This window comes from Ciconia boyciana, chromosome 4 (assembly GCF_034638445.1).
Source record: "Ciconia boyciana chromosome 4, ASM3463844v1, whole genome shotgun sequence".
NCBI classification, from domain to species: Eukaryota; Metazoa; Chordata; class Aves; order Ciconiiformes; family Ciconiidae; genus Ciconia; species Ciconia boyciana.
Window position 1 is genome coordinate 21,661,882 of NC_132937.1, and position 17,989 is coordinate 21,679,870.

At 42.9% G+C, this 17,989-nt stretch overlaps 1 protein-coding gene across 46 annotated transcripts in view; it reads left to right on the forward strand.

The window, feature by feature from the left end:
• The window catches only part of CELF4 (CUGBP Elav-like family member 4), a 735,309-nt gene extending 729,590 nt beyond the window's left edge, over positions 1–5,719 (forward strand). For all 46 annotated transcript variants that reach the window (XM_072858800.1, XM_072858824.1, XM_072858799.1 and 43 more), the window contains one exon: positions 5,592–5,719. In XM_072858800.1, coding sequence (XP_072714901.1) covers positions 5,592–5,719 — 128 coding nt within the window. The remainder of the gene's footprint in view (positions 1–5,591) is intronic.
• Positions 5,720–17,989: the final 12,270 nt, after the last annotated feature.

The window sequence follows — 17,989 nt, forward strand, 5'->3', positions numbered from 1 at the left end:
TCTCCTGCGCTAGTACCCAGCCCACGTACATGGCGTTTCTCCTCTTTCACCGCATGGGAATTTGCCTTCCACAGGCTGAGAGGCAGATCCTTGCTCTTCTGTTATTCTCATTTCCCTCTACTGAGATGAACATGGGTTGAATGACAAGAGGGAAAAGTTCAGAAGAATGAGATCCTCTCCTTAGCTAGTGACTTTCATAACTGGAGGAACAAGAAGTGCCAAGAAAGTTCCCTCATGGCAATCAGACAAATACACTGACAGCCAGAACCAGAAAAATATATCTCTGGCCTAAAGAAGCTAATAAACACCAATGTCTATTTGTTTCTGTTGCAATCTCTTGCAAAGAGCATCTTTGAGATGGTAGTTTCGTGCAGCGAGCATCTGTAACATAGATCAAATAACTCTTCTTAGTTTTAAGACAAGTTAAATACCTGTTTCTTTGAGCTTCCTCTTTTCCTTTCCATTGCCTGAGACGAGCCTAGTTACATGAGTGGACCTGCTGTAGGACCATCTGCCCCAGTTCAGGAGTCTGGATCAAAAGCTTGCATCTGGACCTGTCATTCACCATGATCTTGACTTCTGATTTAGGGGATGCTCAGTGTAGTTACCAAGCATTGGGCTCCATCCAGAGGAAAGCTTCTGCTGAAGAGAGGCAACATGTTGTTCTAACCTGGTAGCAGATCATCAAAAGACTGTTTTGCACATTAACCGCTAATTCTCCTTGCAGCATGCAACGAGAAACAGAAAACTCAGAAAGACCAATTAGGGATCCATGGGAACCTAACGATGTGCTCATTCAGGACTGCACTTAGTGCACAAACTAATTCATGGCCATGCAGAGACACTACTCACTGTGAATGAAAAGTTTACAGTTGCAAAACAGTCTTCAAATGCACTCTGAGATAGATTGCTAATTCCCTTCTTTATCATCTCAGCCGATTAAAACAGAAAAACAGCCCTTGGGTAATATCAGTTACATAAAGCCATTAATGATCATGCTGGTGTCATGAGAAGGGCATGAAGCTCCCTCAGCATGCCCCACTACCAAGATTTCCTGTGGAAGAAATAGGGAGAAACCAAAGCACCCTCCAAGATGCTACCCCAGTTTCTGCCCGCTAATCATTTACACAGTCATGCAGGAAAAGAGCAGGCCAGGAGAAGTCATGGACTCCAGCATCAGTACCTTCCTGGAAGATGCTGTGCAGAATCAGGAAGATTATACGCCCTGAGCTGCAGTCCTAGCAGATTTCTTCATTCTTTGCTACTTTGATAAATCATCTATTAGAACAGCCTTTTTACATAATCCCTGGGGAAAAAAAAAAAAGAAAAAAAAGAAAAAAATCCAACATCCCCCCATAAAATAGATTTATCACAAAATCCTGTCCTCCTACCAACCATCTTCAGACCAGAACATATATTTCTCTGATTATTAATTAACTGATGCACAGAAACAGCTTTTTAACCTCTCCCTTTCTCTTTTGTCCTTCAAGAGTGTAGATGACAATGCAGGGGTGGTGTTCAAAACACGGATAGCTTCTTGAGCAACTGTAGTACTTTGAGCCCTACAGTCATGGGCTTAAACATTAAAGCCATTCAGAAAGCAAGTATTTAATCTATTTTCCTAGTACATACATTCTGTTCCTGCTTGTACATGTTTAAATCTGGCATAGCACCATTAACGCTGCTGACACTGATGTGGAGAAACAAAGATGGGTAACTGCCAATAGTGCACATAACAACAACAACAAAAAAGTCGTATAATCTCTACCAGTAGGTATTTGACCTGAAAAGAGAAAGGAATATGATATTGTTAGAACACCTCGACTGTCTGTCTATCTGCCTATCCCTTATCACTGTGACATCTCAACTCTCAGGATAAGCCATAGCTTTTCTTCTTTTTGGAATCCATCCAAATACCTTCAACAATATGAAATACAACTCCACATAAATAACAGGAAGGGGGAGAGCTGAATGCACCAACAACTTCTGAGCGTATCAAGCCCCCTGAAACTAAAACAGTCAAATGAAGCTAGATGAATTAGCTGCTCTGTCCCTAGGATGTGCTTACAAGGAAAATGCACAATTATTGCCATTTGCCCTCCTCTTTCTCTCTCCCCAGCCCTCCCACGCCAGCCCCTCCACCCTCAGCAGCTAGCCAGTGGAGATTTTTATATTACAGCAGTGGATATCAGCACAACTACAGAGAAAAAAATAAACAATCCAAATCTGGTCCAAATCTGTAGGCAACTAATACCAATAGCATCAGAGTACAGCTCCCAGCTTCATTATCTGGTCTAAATGAAATATAGCGAGCAAATGCACTTCTGATCTCTCTTATTAGTCCCATTTGTTAAAATGCTGTATTATTTACAGCTTTGCACAGAATGAGGAAATGGCCTTAGCATTCCATCTCAAAAGCAAAGTGATGATAAAAACTAGTGTAGCTTTGTGAGCTTATCTAAAGGCAAGGTTCTTGCAGAGGTACAACTCTAAAAGCATCCCAGCACCAGGGCTTATCACCCAAACAAAGGTCTAAGTCTTTGCAAAAGCAGACAAATAGTAGAATTTCATCATACTTGGCAGCATTTCTGGTGGGGTTTGCATGTATTAGGAGTTTGATTCAGCAATTAGCATCACTTTGGGGAGTGACTCACCTAGACACTAGCCAGTTAACAACAACTTACCTTGAGATGTCAGTCCCAACTGCGGAACCAGGTAAATCCCATAACAGAGGTACCTCAATTTAAGCTAGGTGCCTGCCTTCATTGCAGTCAGCACTGGTCCCTGCTACACAGCCAGTGGGACTTGTTTCATTTGAGCACAGCTAGGAGTGTCCTGAAAAAAGAGAGAAATCCTTTCCTACACTCCACTGACTATATTGGCTAGACCTCCACTGATTATTTTAGGATCCCAAGGTGATTTGCTCACAAATGGATGCACATGTAGACACACTCTAGATGTGCATATTTAGTCAGTAAGAGGTACATTGCAACAGGATCAGTTACAAGAGTAGAAATCAAAGTTCACAGGCAAGCTAGGTTCTCTAAAGACGTGATATAAACAATTATCCAGCTGCAGCCAACTCAGCTTTGATATTTGGTAGCTGTGTATATATTAGTAAAGTAAACATACCTGGCACTTTGCCCTAGCACTGGGGCCAGCTGGCACAGAATGGCCCACACCCAAACTATTAAATTCTCTTACTTTCCAGAATATCATGGCCACATCCAAGCTAACTACTGAAAACAGCCTCTGTTTTGTGCTAATACTCAGACTTTGTCCAGGAATTGTTTGTAGTTAGGCACAAGCCAAAACTATGTCTAAGACCTTTCTAAAACTTCAGCGGTACAAATGATTGGGTTCCAGTTTCTCTGATATTCCCTGGCACAGTTTTAGTTTACTGTTATAGATGTAGCTGATGGGTCTTGGACAGGAGTATTAGCAATCCAGAGGTGATTTTAAAAAGAACTGGCTTTCACTACATTCTGTATTCAGGTAGCTAGACAGCAAATTACAAGTTGAAGCTCAAGTAAAGCATTTCCAAGGGACCTTCCAGCAGTATTTAAAGACTGAATCAACTCAGGTGAAATCAGGAGGTGTTTAGTTTGTTCCTTTGCTGAGATCAAATCATAGGACCTTGTTGACTGATAGATTATTCAACTAGTCAAATGTAAACTGGGAACATTACCAGGTGCTTATTGGCTAATAAGTGATTGCAAAAGCAGATCCATTGCCATTGAATAATACCCCAGCTCATTACTCACCATAACTCTCCAGTTTTCTGTCTAGAGATTTATGACTGCTGTGAGGCTTGAGCAACACTTTTGCTCACATCTTCAGAGCTGCAGTGTTGGTACCTCCTCATCTATGTGGTTGGCAGGAAAACTGCATGGACAGCCAGTTACTTGGAGCCTTGGCTTCAAGAGGGGAGGATGAAGAAGGAAGCCTGTTTATTCCATGGACCTCCCTCTTAAAACCACATCTGCCATACTCAGTAAACCTGTTGTCTCACTTTGAGGCTAAGACCATAGGTTTTATGACCTCTCATAAACTTATGTTATTAGCCAAAGGCAGGGACTACAGCTTTAATGCAAGAGTGAGAAGGTGTGCTTGCATATACATGCATGCGTATGCGTGTCTTTTTCAAATGCAAGCCACCCTGTGCCATCTGTGAGACTTGCTTTCGAGGAGGAACTAGACCAGGGAGGAGGTGCTGCTGAATGCATTCACAGTACAGCCCAAGGCTGTAAGCCATGCCTGGTGCTGTTGTCAGGAGCAGGTGTATACCTGGCAGCAAATGCTCAGCATTAGCATTTTGAGGGGCTCTCAAACTGTCTCTTCATTTCAGTCTGCCTATTGAGAGACACTGGGTTCCTAGGGTTTATTTGTGCTGCCAGAGCTTTGCAGGGGTGGGAAAACAGATGGCTTTGTCTGGAGTGCAGGCTGGTCCAGGCTAGTCTTACCCAGGGTTTGTGCTCAGAAATGTTGTTGGCACACAGGGACTTTTCTGGCAAAGGTAGCAGAGACAATTCTTATACAATGTGATGGCCCCCTGCCTCACTAATATCTCAGACCCATGGTCACTCCAGCTAAAGTCATATACAGTCTGAGCAAATGAGGCCTTTTCCTGGAGCTAACATAAAAAAAAGAAGAAAGAAAAATAAACCTACACCAAAAACCCTCCACAAAGCTGAATACATTAGATGAATTGCATCCTGTGTGGTTCTGACCTATCCTGGCTCTTCTGAGCCCCAGAGAGCAAGTCTTCCACTGAGGCAAAGAATGTCATTTTAGGTGGCCTGTAGATACAATATTCAGTCACTATAGGTGTTTCTACTGCTGGATGCACTCCATGGACGATTGGATGATTTGCTGGCAAGGTATGAAACTACTTATGGAAACCATGTTAGGAAAGCACTAGTGTTCATCTTTCTCAACTGCAGAGTCAACATAAAGTCTGCAGTAATTGCCAGGTAATAAAGCTCCTCATATTGCTTAAGTGGCCAACAATCAAACTATTCATGCCAATGAATACCATAATGGAGAACTTATTAAATTCACATTTTACTTATATTGCCATAATAAGGAGGTAGCAGTAGGTACATCAGGTTGCCTTCATCATTAATATTGGAAGGCAAAGGAAAGGTTATGTTGGTGAGCGAAGGAGGGTCTAGAGATTTACCCCAGTCATGATGGAAAGAAAAGAGCAAGACAGAGTGCCTTGAGACCATGCATCACATCTGCTGACACCCAGCTCAAAGGTGACCCAAATCTTGTGTGTGCTGGTACTGTGGCACCAGCATTTGGATCCCTGTGCTTCACATAGTCTTGTGTCCAAACTGGCACTCAGACCAGGCACTGCATCCTGGGACACTGATCTGTAACAACCCCTCCTACCCTTCGTCCCCAATTGGCAACCATCCTCTCCTCACTCTCCTACCTACCCACCCACCCTCCTACCTGCTCACTCCCTCCCTCCCTTCCACCACCCTCACCCCCTTCCCCATGTTCATTCTCAGTGGTCGTTGCATGTACGTGCCTTGGCCCCCTTCAGCTCATTAAGCCCCCTGCCTTGCCTCATGTTTTGACAGGTTTTGTGAGTTTTGACAATCCTGCCAGTGCCCAAGCTGCTATCCAGGCTATGAACGGCTTCCAGATTGGTATGAAGAGGCTGAAGGTGCAGCTGAAGAGGCCAAAGGATGCTAATCGTCCCTACTGAAGAGTTGTGGGAACCACTGCATACAAAGCACTAGCACAGGTAACTGCATGGGGAAGGGGGTGTCAGCTGTGGTTGTAGCCTCTCTTTGTGTTGTAGACCCTCAAAAAGATTCAGCTCTGCGACTCTCTAGTTTCTGCCTTTTTCACTTAGGCCTCTGGCTAGAGCCACACTGCACAAATACGCACCCACACATAAACCAGGAACCATTTGTGTGTGCGTCTCTTTAGAAAAAGAGGTGGAAGGATGCTTAACGAGAGATGAGCCAAGTTCCCCACCCCAGGGGCATCCTGCATCTCTAGAAAGTCTTCCTGGTCACTAGAGGAGAGCCAGCAGCTGTCCTGATTCCCCTTGCTCAGCCAAAGAGAGCATTTTTGGTGGCTGAAGAAAATCTGCACTTAAGAGATGGGACTGGGCTGCAGTTTAATCCCAGGTGACTGGTCTGGGACAGTGTCTGTCTCAATAGCTCTGTGTTGCAAATGTTTCAAAGCATTCTTCATTCTTCATGCAGTATAGTCTGTATCCAATTTCATCCCAGCATAATAACTTTATGTAAATATGTCTCCCTGACAACTAAATAACCCCTAATTTCTTTCTTCCCAAGCCTAAGAAATTAATAGAAGGATCCATGCTCACTTCTTGCTCAGTTACTGTTAACTTCTGTGTGTAGATAAAACCCAACCAAAGCCAAGGAAGCTTTGCTTGAGTGAGGACCTAGACAAATCCGAATGAGGGTCTCATTGTTAGGCTCATGTACTTTGTGTTGTTGGAAAGAAGCCAGCTTGATGCTCCAAGGGAACTTCTAATACATGTAACAGTGTCAAAAATATCAGAAGCAGCAGCTTGTTTCTTTGGACTCTCAGCCTATCACCAATAACAAAAATGGACATGTTTCCAAAAATGGAAATATTTTCCACCACTGGCTGGCTTTTCCATTAGATAATTCTTTGAGAAACAGAAATATAAAACCATATGTGTTTGTTACAGAGACAGGAAGTCTTCCTGCTGTTAAAACTGTTCCACACCAGAGATTCCCCAATAAACCCAGCATTCACAGTGGCCCTAAGCTGCAATAATCAGTTTGCACTCCCGAATTAGTGACAGAGAGATGGGTTAGGTGGCTTTTCTAGGCCATTATAGCTGTAATGTCTAAGATTCAGTGATTTTGATTCAGGCCTTTTTTGACCCACCTAAGGTACAGGCAGGAAATCCCTATCTTCAACCTTCCCAAAGAACTATGAAATGTTCTAATTTTTCACTGGTATCTCTAATATCTTTGAAAAATGTATTGTTCCGGTCTTCAGAGCAGTATCCTTTCCACTGAAAATTAAGGAATGGGATCAAAATGTCTTTGAAAGAGGTGCTGCACTGAAGACAACATGAAGCAGATTAAGAAACCTTTCAATAAACATATTAGGTGCATGTGCAAGATACAGCCTCCATAGTCTAGACACTCCTTTATATGTGACTATATGAAGATAACTGTCAATGCATTTTCCCTCTTCAAATACCTCTTTTCTTTTCCTTGCTTATGACAAGGCCTCTTGGAAGCTTGAAACCAAAATATGTTTCCATATCCAAATGCTTTTTGCTTCATCACACTGGCTTTTTACTGCAGGTTTTGCTGGCGGAGAGCTGCGGGAGATGCATGCATGCAATTTTGTTAAAGCAGGGACTATCTTTGTCAGGGAGATTTTCAATAACACCTGCAAAACGATTGAGGAACACAAGTGTCCCCCTAGTTTGGCACCAAGCAATAGCTTTATATCGTAGCATACTGTGGTCACTGAGGATATGCTTGTTTCTTATGGTCACGTAAGAAAGTGCAGGGCTGTAGACACCTGTGTTGTTAAAGATTCACTGGTATGAGTCTATAGTGTTTTCATTATCATGGATCATTATGAAGTGCTCTGCCTCTACCTTTTCACCATCAGGCTGATGTTGAGGTCTCAGCTTGTTTCCTATAAAAAGATTACTCAGTAGTAGGACTAAGATTTGTTGTTTGGGTTTTTTTCCCCCAATAAATTATATAAAAAGAAATCAGCTGGTAAAATGGCAATAAAATTCCATATCTCTCCCTCAGAGCATTTTTTTTCTTTCCTTTGCTTCTGCAAAGCAGGAGAACAGTCTTGAATTGCTGCCTCTAAATAGGAAGTCCTTTAGCCTTCCTGGCTTTTACTTTGATTTTAATGCTCTGTTGTCCAGCAAAATCAGTTCAGTTGTTAGCACCAGATCACTTCCATCCTCTGCTTAAAGGAGCCTTTATTAGCGATACAGATAGTCCCTGTCAAAATGCAGTAAATGCAGCTCAGAGGTCCTTATTCTCTTGTAGACTCCCACCTTGGTGAGCCCATTGAAGGAGCTGAAGATGTATCTGTCTTTGACCAGGAGAGAGTTCTCCAGGAAAAGAGTTTTGAGTGTGTTTTTTTGCACCTATCAAAAGGAATTGTCCAAGTGCATGTGGCACCAGGAGGGCACTGAAGGAGCATATCCCAGGGAAAGATCTGATTTAGCACAGGGACTACCATGCCAGGTTAGACTGGAGAGGACACTTGATGACAGCAAGGATACCCAGAAGCTCAGAAAGGCTTAGATCCAACTCTTTCTTCAGCTCATCTGCTTTTCAGTGCTCCGAAACATGCATACCAGCACCCTAGAAGCAGACAGAGGATTTTTAGTCATGATGGCCGCAAGTCAGCTTCCAGCCAGGGCTGTGCAATAGCAGTCAGCACAGGGCTAAGCCCTCAGTAATAAGCCTTACTTAGAGATAGGTCAGTTGTTCTTGGCTCAGCACAGTGTTATTGTACCCCCATGGCTGGTTTGATGTGCAGCTTCCAGTCAGCCTCCAGAATACCACTGGAATTCTCTGACTTGCCCACTCAGTAGACAGTGTCATTACTACAACAAGAAGTTTTCTAAAAACACTAGGACAGAAGCCAGCTAAGCCCATGGGTACAGCACAGACAGCTATTGCAAAGTTTGAGAGCAGGCAGCTCCCTTAACTGGCAGAAACACAATAACTCCTGTATGTTTTTTAATCTTGTATTACTTTGGTCACAGCTCTTCAGGATCCTTAATTCCAATTTGAAGCATGTGCATAACCATATTGACATCAGGGCAATTACTCATGTGCTTCAAGAGGATGCTCAGGAAACTTTTTAATTGGGATTCTTCTAAGGAAGAGCTTTGTTTTATTGAATTCATTTCCAAAATTTAGAAGCTGCCAACAAAAAACACAAGCAGCACCCAGTTTGATGTAATCCACCAGAGTGTTTTTTCCTAACAAAGAAAGATCTTCACTCAATTTTAATTCTGGATGCACTTTTTTTAAAATTTATAAATCTCCCTTTTGGGACACAAGGAGTCTAGACCACAGTGATTTGAAGTCCTTTATTTTCCTTGCAAGTGCTCTAAAGTTGTTGTCAAACACTGAAAGGGTCTCTGTGATGTGGCAGATAAGCCCACAAGCTGCAGCAAGCAAAGCCCTGAAGAATTCATATGGCAAAATGTTTCCAAAATGGTTGCCTCTGTTCTCTTTTTTCTTTATCATTAAAGAGGTGCTTGTAGCAAAAAGAAAAAAAAAATGGGGGGAGCAGGGAGAAAGCAAAAGTAAGAGAGGAGGATCATTTGACGCAACTCTGCCAAAATCAATATATTCTATTACAAATCCCCCCTCAGGACTAGGAAGCAAGGATTCAGAGGCAGTTCATGTGTCTTTCAGATAGTAAATGCACAAAATAATGAAAAAAACCCACCCTGAAATCCATAGCTCCCTTGGATGGCCATTCCTAGGAGCCCTTAAGTACCCTGTGATATGGCAAAGTTGCAGGTACAACCTGCTGTGCCTGGGGGTGCATGTGAGCCCTCTGCATGGCCAGCACCATGGAGGACTGCTAGGACAGACAGAAAGACGAGCTCCTCTGATCCTCCCCGTGGGAGTAGAAGTGGTTGGTGTGATTCCAGCCCTCTTCACTGGCTCTTGAAGCTAGTTCCCCAGTGCCCCATCCATGCTAAGTCAGTAGTAGCCATGATAGGGCAATATTGCCTAGAAAAACCCATAATTCACAGCTCTTCCAGTATTAAGGGCTTTACAGAGCAGCACAGAAGCATCCAGCTGATAGATCAATAAAAGACATTGCACAGAAGAGCAGTGAAAATCTTGGCCATTCCCCTTCTGTGGCTTCATTGAGGTGACTGATCGTTAGTAAAGTGTTATTTACCACCTCAGACAGATACTCTGCTGTTGAAGTTTTATTTAAAGCTAAAGATGGTGGGACTAACCTGGAGCACTGACTGGCATGAAACTGAATGAGACAAAGTGACTGTGAGTGAGACAAACTGAGGCAAAAGTGAAGCAGAAAAGTGGAAAAAAAAAAGGTCAACAGTAAGATTTTTTTTTTCAGCTGTGCTCCTAAGCGTAGTGGCAAAACATTAAAACATTAAAAGAGTGCATTGTCCAGGCAACCTGCTTCTCCAAAGTTCCAGGGGAAATAACATAGGCCAAAGCTCGAGTACAAAAATAAGATGTTCAGGTCCTCCTTCACAGCTTCTTGAATGTGTGCTGATGTGTGGTTTATTGTAGAAGGTGTGAAATGCTTGTTTTTGCAGCTGGTTGGAATAGGTGATATTTTTTCCCAGAGGAAATGTCTTTTTTTTTGTTTGGGTTTTTTTTTTCATTAGAATGTATAGGTTACCAAACTGGAAAACTTTACATTTTCCTTCTGTGCTCTGATAAGAGAAAAAAAACCAAACCACCTCATTTTAAAGTAAGCAGACATTATCAGCCAAAAATAAAACAAACAAGCAAATTTCCAAATGTCCATAAACAAAAAGATGTGAATGGAAAATTTCTGGCCGTCTCTTGTCATTTCAGATCGCTTCAATGCGAAGTCTAATGAAAGTGTAATTTTTACTGAATTTTGGGTTGCTTATCCCTCTCAGATAGGCTTGTATTACCTCCAGTGAGAGGCTATTCTGCAGTTGCATTGATCTCACTGTTGTCTATTAAGCTGTTCATCTTGAGATTCGGACTAAATATCCTTTATCAGGATCTAATCCCATTTCTTGTAGTTATGCCTCCTACAATCATGCTAACCAATTCTTCTTCCTCCTGCACAGATTATTGTCATTTCCCTCCTTTAGTCATCACTTAGATCATTTAGGACTTGCTTACATTATGGAAATTTGCACTAGTGTAATTACATCAAAACAGTACTCCAGCACAGGCTTTAATATGAGTGAATAAAGTGAGAACAAAATCAGCACAGCTTCATTTGGGAAAGTCTGTTTAGGTACTGGAAAAACATCAACTCAGCCAATATTTTTTTTTCTTTAGATTATTTTTGCTTTTAATTTCCACAGACAACTGTGATTAAATTAAACGTCCCTCACTGTGTTTGTAACCCAAACTTTGCACTGTTGTGCTCGTATATGAGAGAATGGAAGTGAATGTTACTGGGGGAGGCTGAAATAGGACTATTGAAGGTGTTTGCAAAACTGACAAGGAAACCCTTTTCCGGCTAATCATTTTTAACCTGTCTGCCCATTCAAATTACTAATAACTTTATTATTGTAAAATTCTCATGTCTGTTCTGTAAACCACAGTTTTGATACCAGACCATGCAAAATCCCATTTGCTAATTATTGTAGTTATTCTAAGATTGGCACACAATATAATGCACTGATGGAAAATGACAATAATTAATTACTGCATTTACTCCAAAATTACAATCAGTAATTACTGCTCTGAGACTGAATTCCATTCAGTAATATTTGGAACTTGTTCTTCCTCAAAGAAGGGCAGCTTTTCAGGAGTATTGCTGTGTTTGCATCTAAATGAGTCCGTGTAGGTCACTAACAGATCTGCACTATTTGTCATGGGAGTGATAGAGCAGCACAATGCAATACCATAACACTTCCCTTCAGTTCGGAGCATGAATTCTTCATTAAAACCCATGTCCTCATTTTTTTTAAATGTTAGATAATGCAACTATTTCAGAATTAAATAATAGATATGAAAGCAACCTCCCATTTCTCATCCCACTGTGATACAGTTGGTCCTGATGCTCTAAAGTAATCTTTCAGAGGCTTGTGAGAACTTTTCCCAATGACTCAGCCAGCAAAAAGCCTGCTGAGTTGTCCCTACTGTGAAAAGACCAGGAGCTTGGTATGGATGTACCACCTTCAAAGGCTTCCAACAGCAAAACCCCCAAAACCCCAGGGTTGACTGGAGGGTGGTAGTGTTATATTCAGCCACTTGACCAACAAGATTACTGTGGGATCTCATATGGACCACATCATGCAAATTACCTGAGTAGGTCAGATTTAGAGCCTTTCTGAGCTAAACAGTGTGAGCTTTGATTGCTTCAGTTAATGGGCAGCTGCAGTAACCTGAAGGCAGTAGCCTTTGAAGGAACTTTTTTATTAGGTTCATCCAGCATAGAGATTTGCTGGGCCAGTGCACGAGGGACTACAACTTGAAGAAAAACTGGGAAATGTAAGAAAAGGAAAGGGTAGATGTTTTAAGCAGCAGTGATTTGAAACAAGAGTCAAAGAGATGGAAAAACACAGGAGACACCCATAGGCAAAATGTTTGTTCCAGCAGCAGGAAACACTGACAGAATGCAATCCTCTGCTAAATAAAATAGGTACAAAGAGAATGAGAGAGGGGAAAGACCCACAATGAAAGAGGCTTGTGAAAATCCAGGATGAGGTTTAAAAACAAGTGTAGTCATCTGCCCACAGGACCTTCAAATAAGTGACAAGTCAGCAAAATCTTTTGATACTGGGGCACTGGGGAGAGCAGTACCCACTAATGAGCGGACAGGAAAGAAGCATGTTATCAATTTGCAAATGCAAATACTTGGGGAGAGAGCAAAGGGCAAATTGTTTGAAGCTCAGTGTATGAGACCATAAAGGTCCAGGACTTCAGGCAAGAGATGTTCTTCTTAGATGGCCCTATGCTTCATATGCTTGAAGGCTGATAGATCTGTCTCTGGTGTGTTTAGTCAAAAGTAAACATCAACATCATGAACATGCTTTTTTGTACAGGTAAAGACAATATGGACAGTATAGGACAAAGGCAGGGCAGAGCCCTCTGGCCCTAAGGAAAAGTGAATTAGCAGAGAAGGGTAATGTGGGAAACTGCAAACTCCCAATAAAGTCAAAGTTACAAGTCAGCTCCAACACATGGTTCACAGGACTCAGGTCATTTGTGTAGCATTGATCAGTAGGCTGAAAATGATCTGCAGAACCATGAATTGAAGCTGTATGGGGTAGTGTTTGGCACTTACACTGTAGGTATAAAGAAAAGGGAGGCTAAAAAACTCCATGAAATTTACTCGCAGGGGAAAACTGCTACAGGAGTTGGCAAGAATCTTAAATAAGAGGTTGCAGAGTGCTCCATCAATGTGAGCACCTTAAATTGATGTCCTTATTGTTTGGAAGGCATATACAATCAGCTGCACTAGAACACTGTTTTTCATTCCCACAGTTATACCCAGTGATATATCAAATGCAATAATTGCATATTTGAATAATTCATGGGTACAGTAACTTTGGCCAGATACAAGCGAATATCAAAACTCTGGTCTCTGAAGTGTTTGATTCCGCTGTAGCAGAGAACTGAAGGTTTACAGTGCAAACCCTGTTTCTCAGGTGTCTTTTGTCCTGCCTTGTGACTGCAGTTAGAGAAAAGACAGCTGATGGGTCATTTTTCCATTTAGCTGAGCTTCATCCAACCTTTTTGAAATATTGGGTAGAAGGCTGAGCTGGAGGGGAAAGGAGAACAGCAGTCAAGTCATTTCCCAACCAAGAAGCAGTGAATGAAAACTCAATGCTCTGCCTGGAAAGGTACTAACCACAACCATGATCAGGCAAAGTTTTCAGGCAAGTATCAATCACCAGCTCCTCTGAAGTCAGTGAAGTGACACTGATTTATGGCAGCCAAGGATTCAGGCCCCCTATTACTTATTTAACTCTAAATGTTCTCCTAGCAGAGATGTTTCAATTATTTGCAATTCTAGAGTGAGACACAATGTCACCATTCTGGCTGCTCTGGTCTTTTTAGAGCAGAGAGACTAAGGAATGAAAATGTCTTTTTCCAAACACATCCTTATAGTTTATTTTAAAAATCCCTTTATACAACTACGACTTACAAACAGAAAAAATTATCTTGCGTCCCTGGAAAGCTGCAGTTGCACACTCAAGTGATCCTCTTTAGAAAGCAGATTTCTCCAATTATTGGGAGAGATATTCTCCCTCCCTGCCTCTTCAAATGTCCCCTTTTTCCTGTGTAGGACAGATCCAGCATCTGGTCTGTCTGAAGCACCCGTTCTATGCAGAGCAGGGTAAATCTTTAAAATCCTCACAGCAACAAGATGTCTACCTTTGAGATTTCTGGCTATATGAGGCCCAGTCCTTGAAGCCAACAGACATCTTTTGGTTGATTTGGGTGTGCTGTGGACCAGGGCCCTGGTTGTCATGGTAGAGTGCTGTAATACAATATCTGTCTTAAAAAGCAGGTTGTTCCAAAAGAAAATAGGTTTTAATTACCTGGATTTCTAAGGATTTGGAAACGATTGGGCCATGAAACCCACAGGCTGTGCAGTCAGCTACAAATTTGTATTTGTTGGATAAGATTTTCTTTTTTTCTCCCCTCTTGAAACATCTCCACTCATCAGTAGAGATTGCATCCCATCTCCTGTGACATATGACAAGTGAATGCTTGCCATGGTCTTTATTTTCCTCTGTGCATTCTCCTTGCATGGCACACATTGCTCCACCATGGCAGACTGGGCCATGGGAAAGGGAGCCAGGCAGGCAGCCCAACAACTGCTCTAGGAAACTGCTCTTACATGTCAATTCTTAAGAGATTTGGTGCTTTCAGCAGGGAGTGTATTTGAGGGTTTTCTGTCTTCTGCTTTTAGATTACAAGTGCATTATTTGGTACAGACCATACAGACCTTCTTAGAAAAAATCCCATCAGGAATTCCTATAGGTCTTTTTCCTGTTCCCCATAAAGACCAGTGTAATGCAATTTAGAGAAAGGTGCACAGATCCTGATCAGGAGTAAAAGAATACCTCACTCCTGGAGAAACATTCCTAAACTTAAACCTGAATGTAGGAATTAACTTCTCAGTAGATGGCTTTGTTGAGGAGCACACTAAAGGGCTGTTAGTAAAGGCAAGCGGGCTGGCACCATGGTTGGCTTTGGGGTCTTTTCTCTTTCAGCACAGCCCCACTTTCTGACAGTCTGGCTTCTGGTACTCACCAGTGATTCCTGGAAGTAACTCCAGGATACTGCTTAGGATTAACATGAAAATCATCTCTTCCTTTAGAAATGCTCTAGAATGAGTCATCCTGAGGACCACAGGTAGCTGAAGAAGTGCTAGGCCTGCCCTTCACCTGGGAAAAAAATAGGCTTTAGTGGAGTGATGATGATTTGTGCCAGCTAAAGACTTGTAGGATTTGGCCACTTACACTCAGGGAGCAGAAATCTTTTTCTCTTCTGATCTTTCAAATTGCCTCTGTAATTTTTCCCCAAGTTATGTGTGCTCAGTGTGTTCTGTCGATGTGAGAAGTGGTAATGTCACTCTGCTAGGAGGTTTATGGTTCACAGAAGGTAGGATTTGTATTGAGATAGACAGATAGATGGATATCTGGTGCCTGAACACAACGTATTACAGAGATCGACCCAAAATTTTCAACACTAAAATCCCAAATGATAGACTGAGAGGATCACTGTCTGGGAGATTTCAGATGGATTTTATCTCTTTTCTCTGATTAATACAAGCCTTTAAAAGCATATCATTCCTGTCCCTTTGCCCAAATAATTGGAGAAGATAGAGTAAAGAAGGATCTTTAGTAGTCTACAAAGTACAAGTAGTCTGCATTTTCTCAGGTGTCAATGTAAAGGAGGTCAGATGTGGCACACTGGGAAGGGAAGAGTACAACGTTAGGGGGGTCTGTTTTGCATTCAGATAAGGACCGTTCGTCGTGTCAAAGGAGAAGGTGAATCCTGTTGCCCATGCAGCTGGTAAACACAGGAAAGGTAGCAGTGATGCTCATGTCCCACCGACAAGCCAGGCTCAGGGCCACACTGAGATCTGGGCTCTCTCTGTATGTGAGGGGGGAATGGAAAGGAGCAGAAGCGCTGGCTGACAGGAGCGGTAGGGACACCATCCTGCCAAGCTGCCTGCAGAGCCTGGAGCTGCCTCCTAATGAATGTGAGTGGCTGGTCACAACTGGAGGAGAGCTGTTCTCCATTTGTTTGTGCTCCTCGGAGTGGCGGGGATCCGCTCTCCATCAGAATAATCCAATTGAACAAAATTATTCATATTAGCAGGCACATCTGTCTGAGGCCAGAGCAGAACCCTGGTGTTAGTTTAATAAATGGCGTTCATTAAACTCAGCTGAAAATATAATCTGGAGAGACTGATGGGGTGAACAGAGCAAAGAATAAGCAAAAGGAGTTAGCAATTATCAGATGTCATTTGTTCTACTGGTACCACGGAACTGGGGCTTGTTTGCTGAAATCTTAATTTCATTTTGCTGAGGCAGAATCCATCAGAGAAGCTTATGCTGCAGCTATGATTCCTGTTTGTCAGACCTTGGTAGGGAATGGGGCATTTTTCTTTTCCCCTTTTCTACCAAACAGAGCAACCGTACTCACTGACGCAGCACAGAGCCCAACAGAGAGCCCAAGGACAGGAAAGACAGAAGGAGCAGCCTTGCCTTTGCCAGTAAAAGACTGCTGAGTAAAGTTCCCTGTGCTGCAGTGCAGAGAGCATGGGCAGCTCCTTAGGGACCACCAACATTTCCAGTGCAGCACCAGCCATAGATATTCCCAGATCCTCTGCCATTTTCCCTCCATACCAAGGGGGTTTATAAACACTCCTCATTTGGCTTCAGGAGCATTTTGCACTCTATAGATGCCAGTGGAAAAGACTCTACAAAGGCTGGGACCTTCTTGGTGGCCAGGTCAGGGAAACTCCTAGCAGCTGTGCACTGATGGCTGCCCAAGACAGCACAGCAACATTTCATGGAGCACAGGAGGAGGCACAGGCACTGAGGAGCTCCAAGCAGCCCACATGTTCAGAGCTCAACCCTGATGGTCCCGGGCTGCCTCCTTCAGGCGCAGCTCACACCCTGCTGACAGCTCTGCCAGTTGCTTAGCATTAGCATTCCTGGCTGTAAATTTTCACATCAAACACTGAATCCACAGGGCCTGCTCTTAGGAGGGAGAGCTGCCTTTCCCATTTCACGTTGAGCAGAGACAAGCTTCTTGGGCCTGACTTACAGCAGTTTATGGTCAACACTTGAAGATCGGCTGGACAAGTTGGTTTTTGCAAGTTGTTTTGGTTTGGTTTAGTTTTAACTTCTCCCCACAGGTATTCAAATGGTCTTTGGTGCGCTCCAGAGGAAGGCAAGAAAGGCTTTTATATTTATAGACTTGCCAGGGTAGCGCTTAAGTCCCAGCCAGTCAGAAAAAAATCAAAAGAATAATAGAGGAGAAGGGAAACCTTGAACTCATAAGCTTTCAGCGTTGATTAGTTTGTTGGTGTCGGGAACCTTTTCTTGTTCAGGGCAGACTAGCTGTGAAATGATTTTTTTTTTCCCCTTCTCTTTAATCTGTCTCCTGTATTTCCCATGGGGAAGGAGGAGCCAGAACCTGCCTTCCTGGAGTTCTGCTTCAGAGGAAGCAAGTGAATGGACTTGCACACTAGCAGCAAGGGGCTGGTTTGTTTTATTTTTCAGAGACTCATCTTCTCAATGTGCCCTTTGTCAAGAGGCTGAGCACCTTCAATTTCCCTTGAAAGTGTGTAAGAATCAGTTGCAGACATGAACTGCTCTGGAGATGGTCAGAGGTTGTTCTTGCCCCGGAGAGTGCAGGGGAGAGAGACAGTTGCAGAGGTAGGCAGCATCTTTCTGACATTTGCCATGGACTCCACCATCACTAACAGGCTTCATTCACAGCCATGAAAGTGGGTGAGACATGCACTCAATCCCACCTCTACCCCACCACCATTCCTCACTCAGGTAAATCCCTAGCCCTTAGGCACAGGAAGGAGCATAAAGGCTTAGGCTAACATGAGCCTGTAATTTGTACGAGACTGGTGAGAAACTTGCTGAATTCATTGCAGCACAGAAACCCTTATCTGACATCTCACTGGCTGCCGGTGTGAAACAAACTCTTGGGTCTCATCTTGGGTTCTCCTAAACGCATCTCTATGACATGCAAGCCCTGACTGCTGCCCAAGTTGGCAAGTGCAT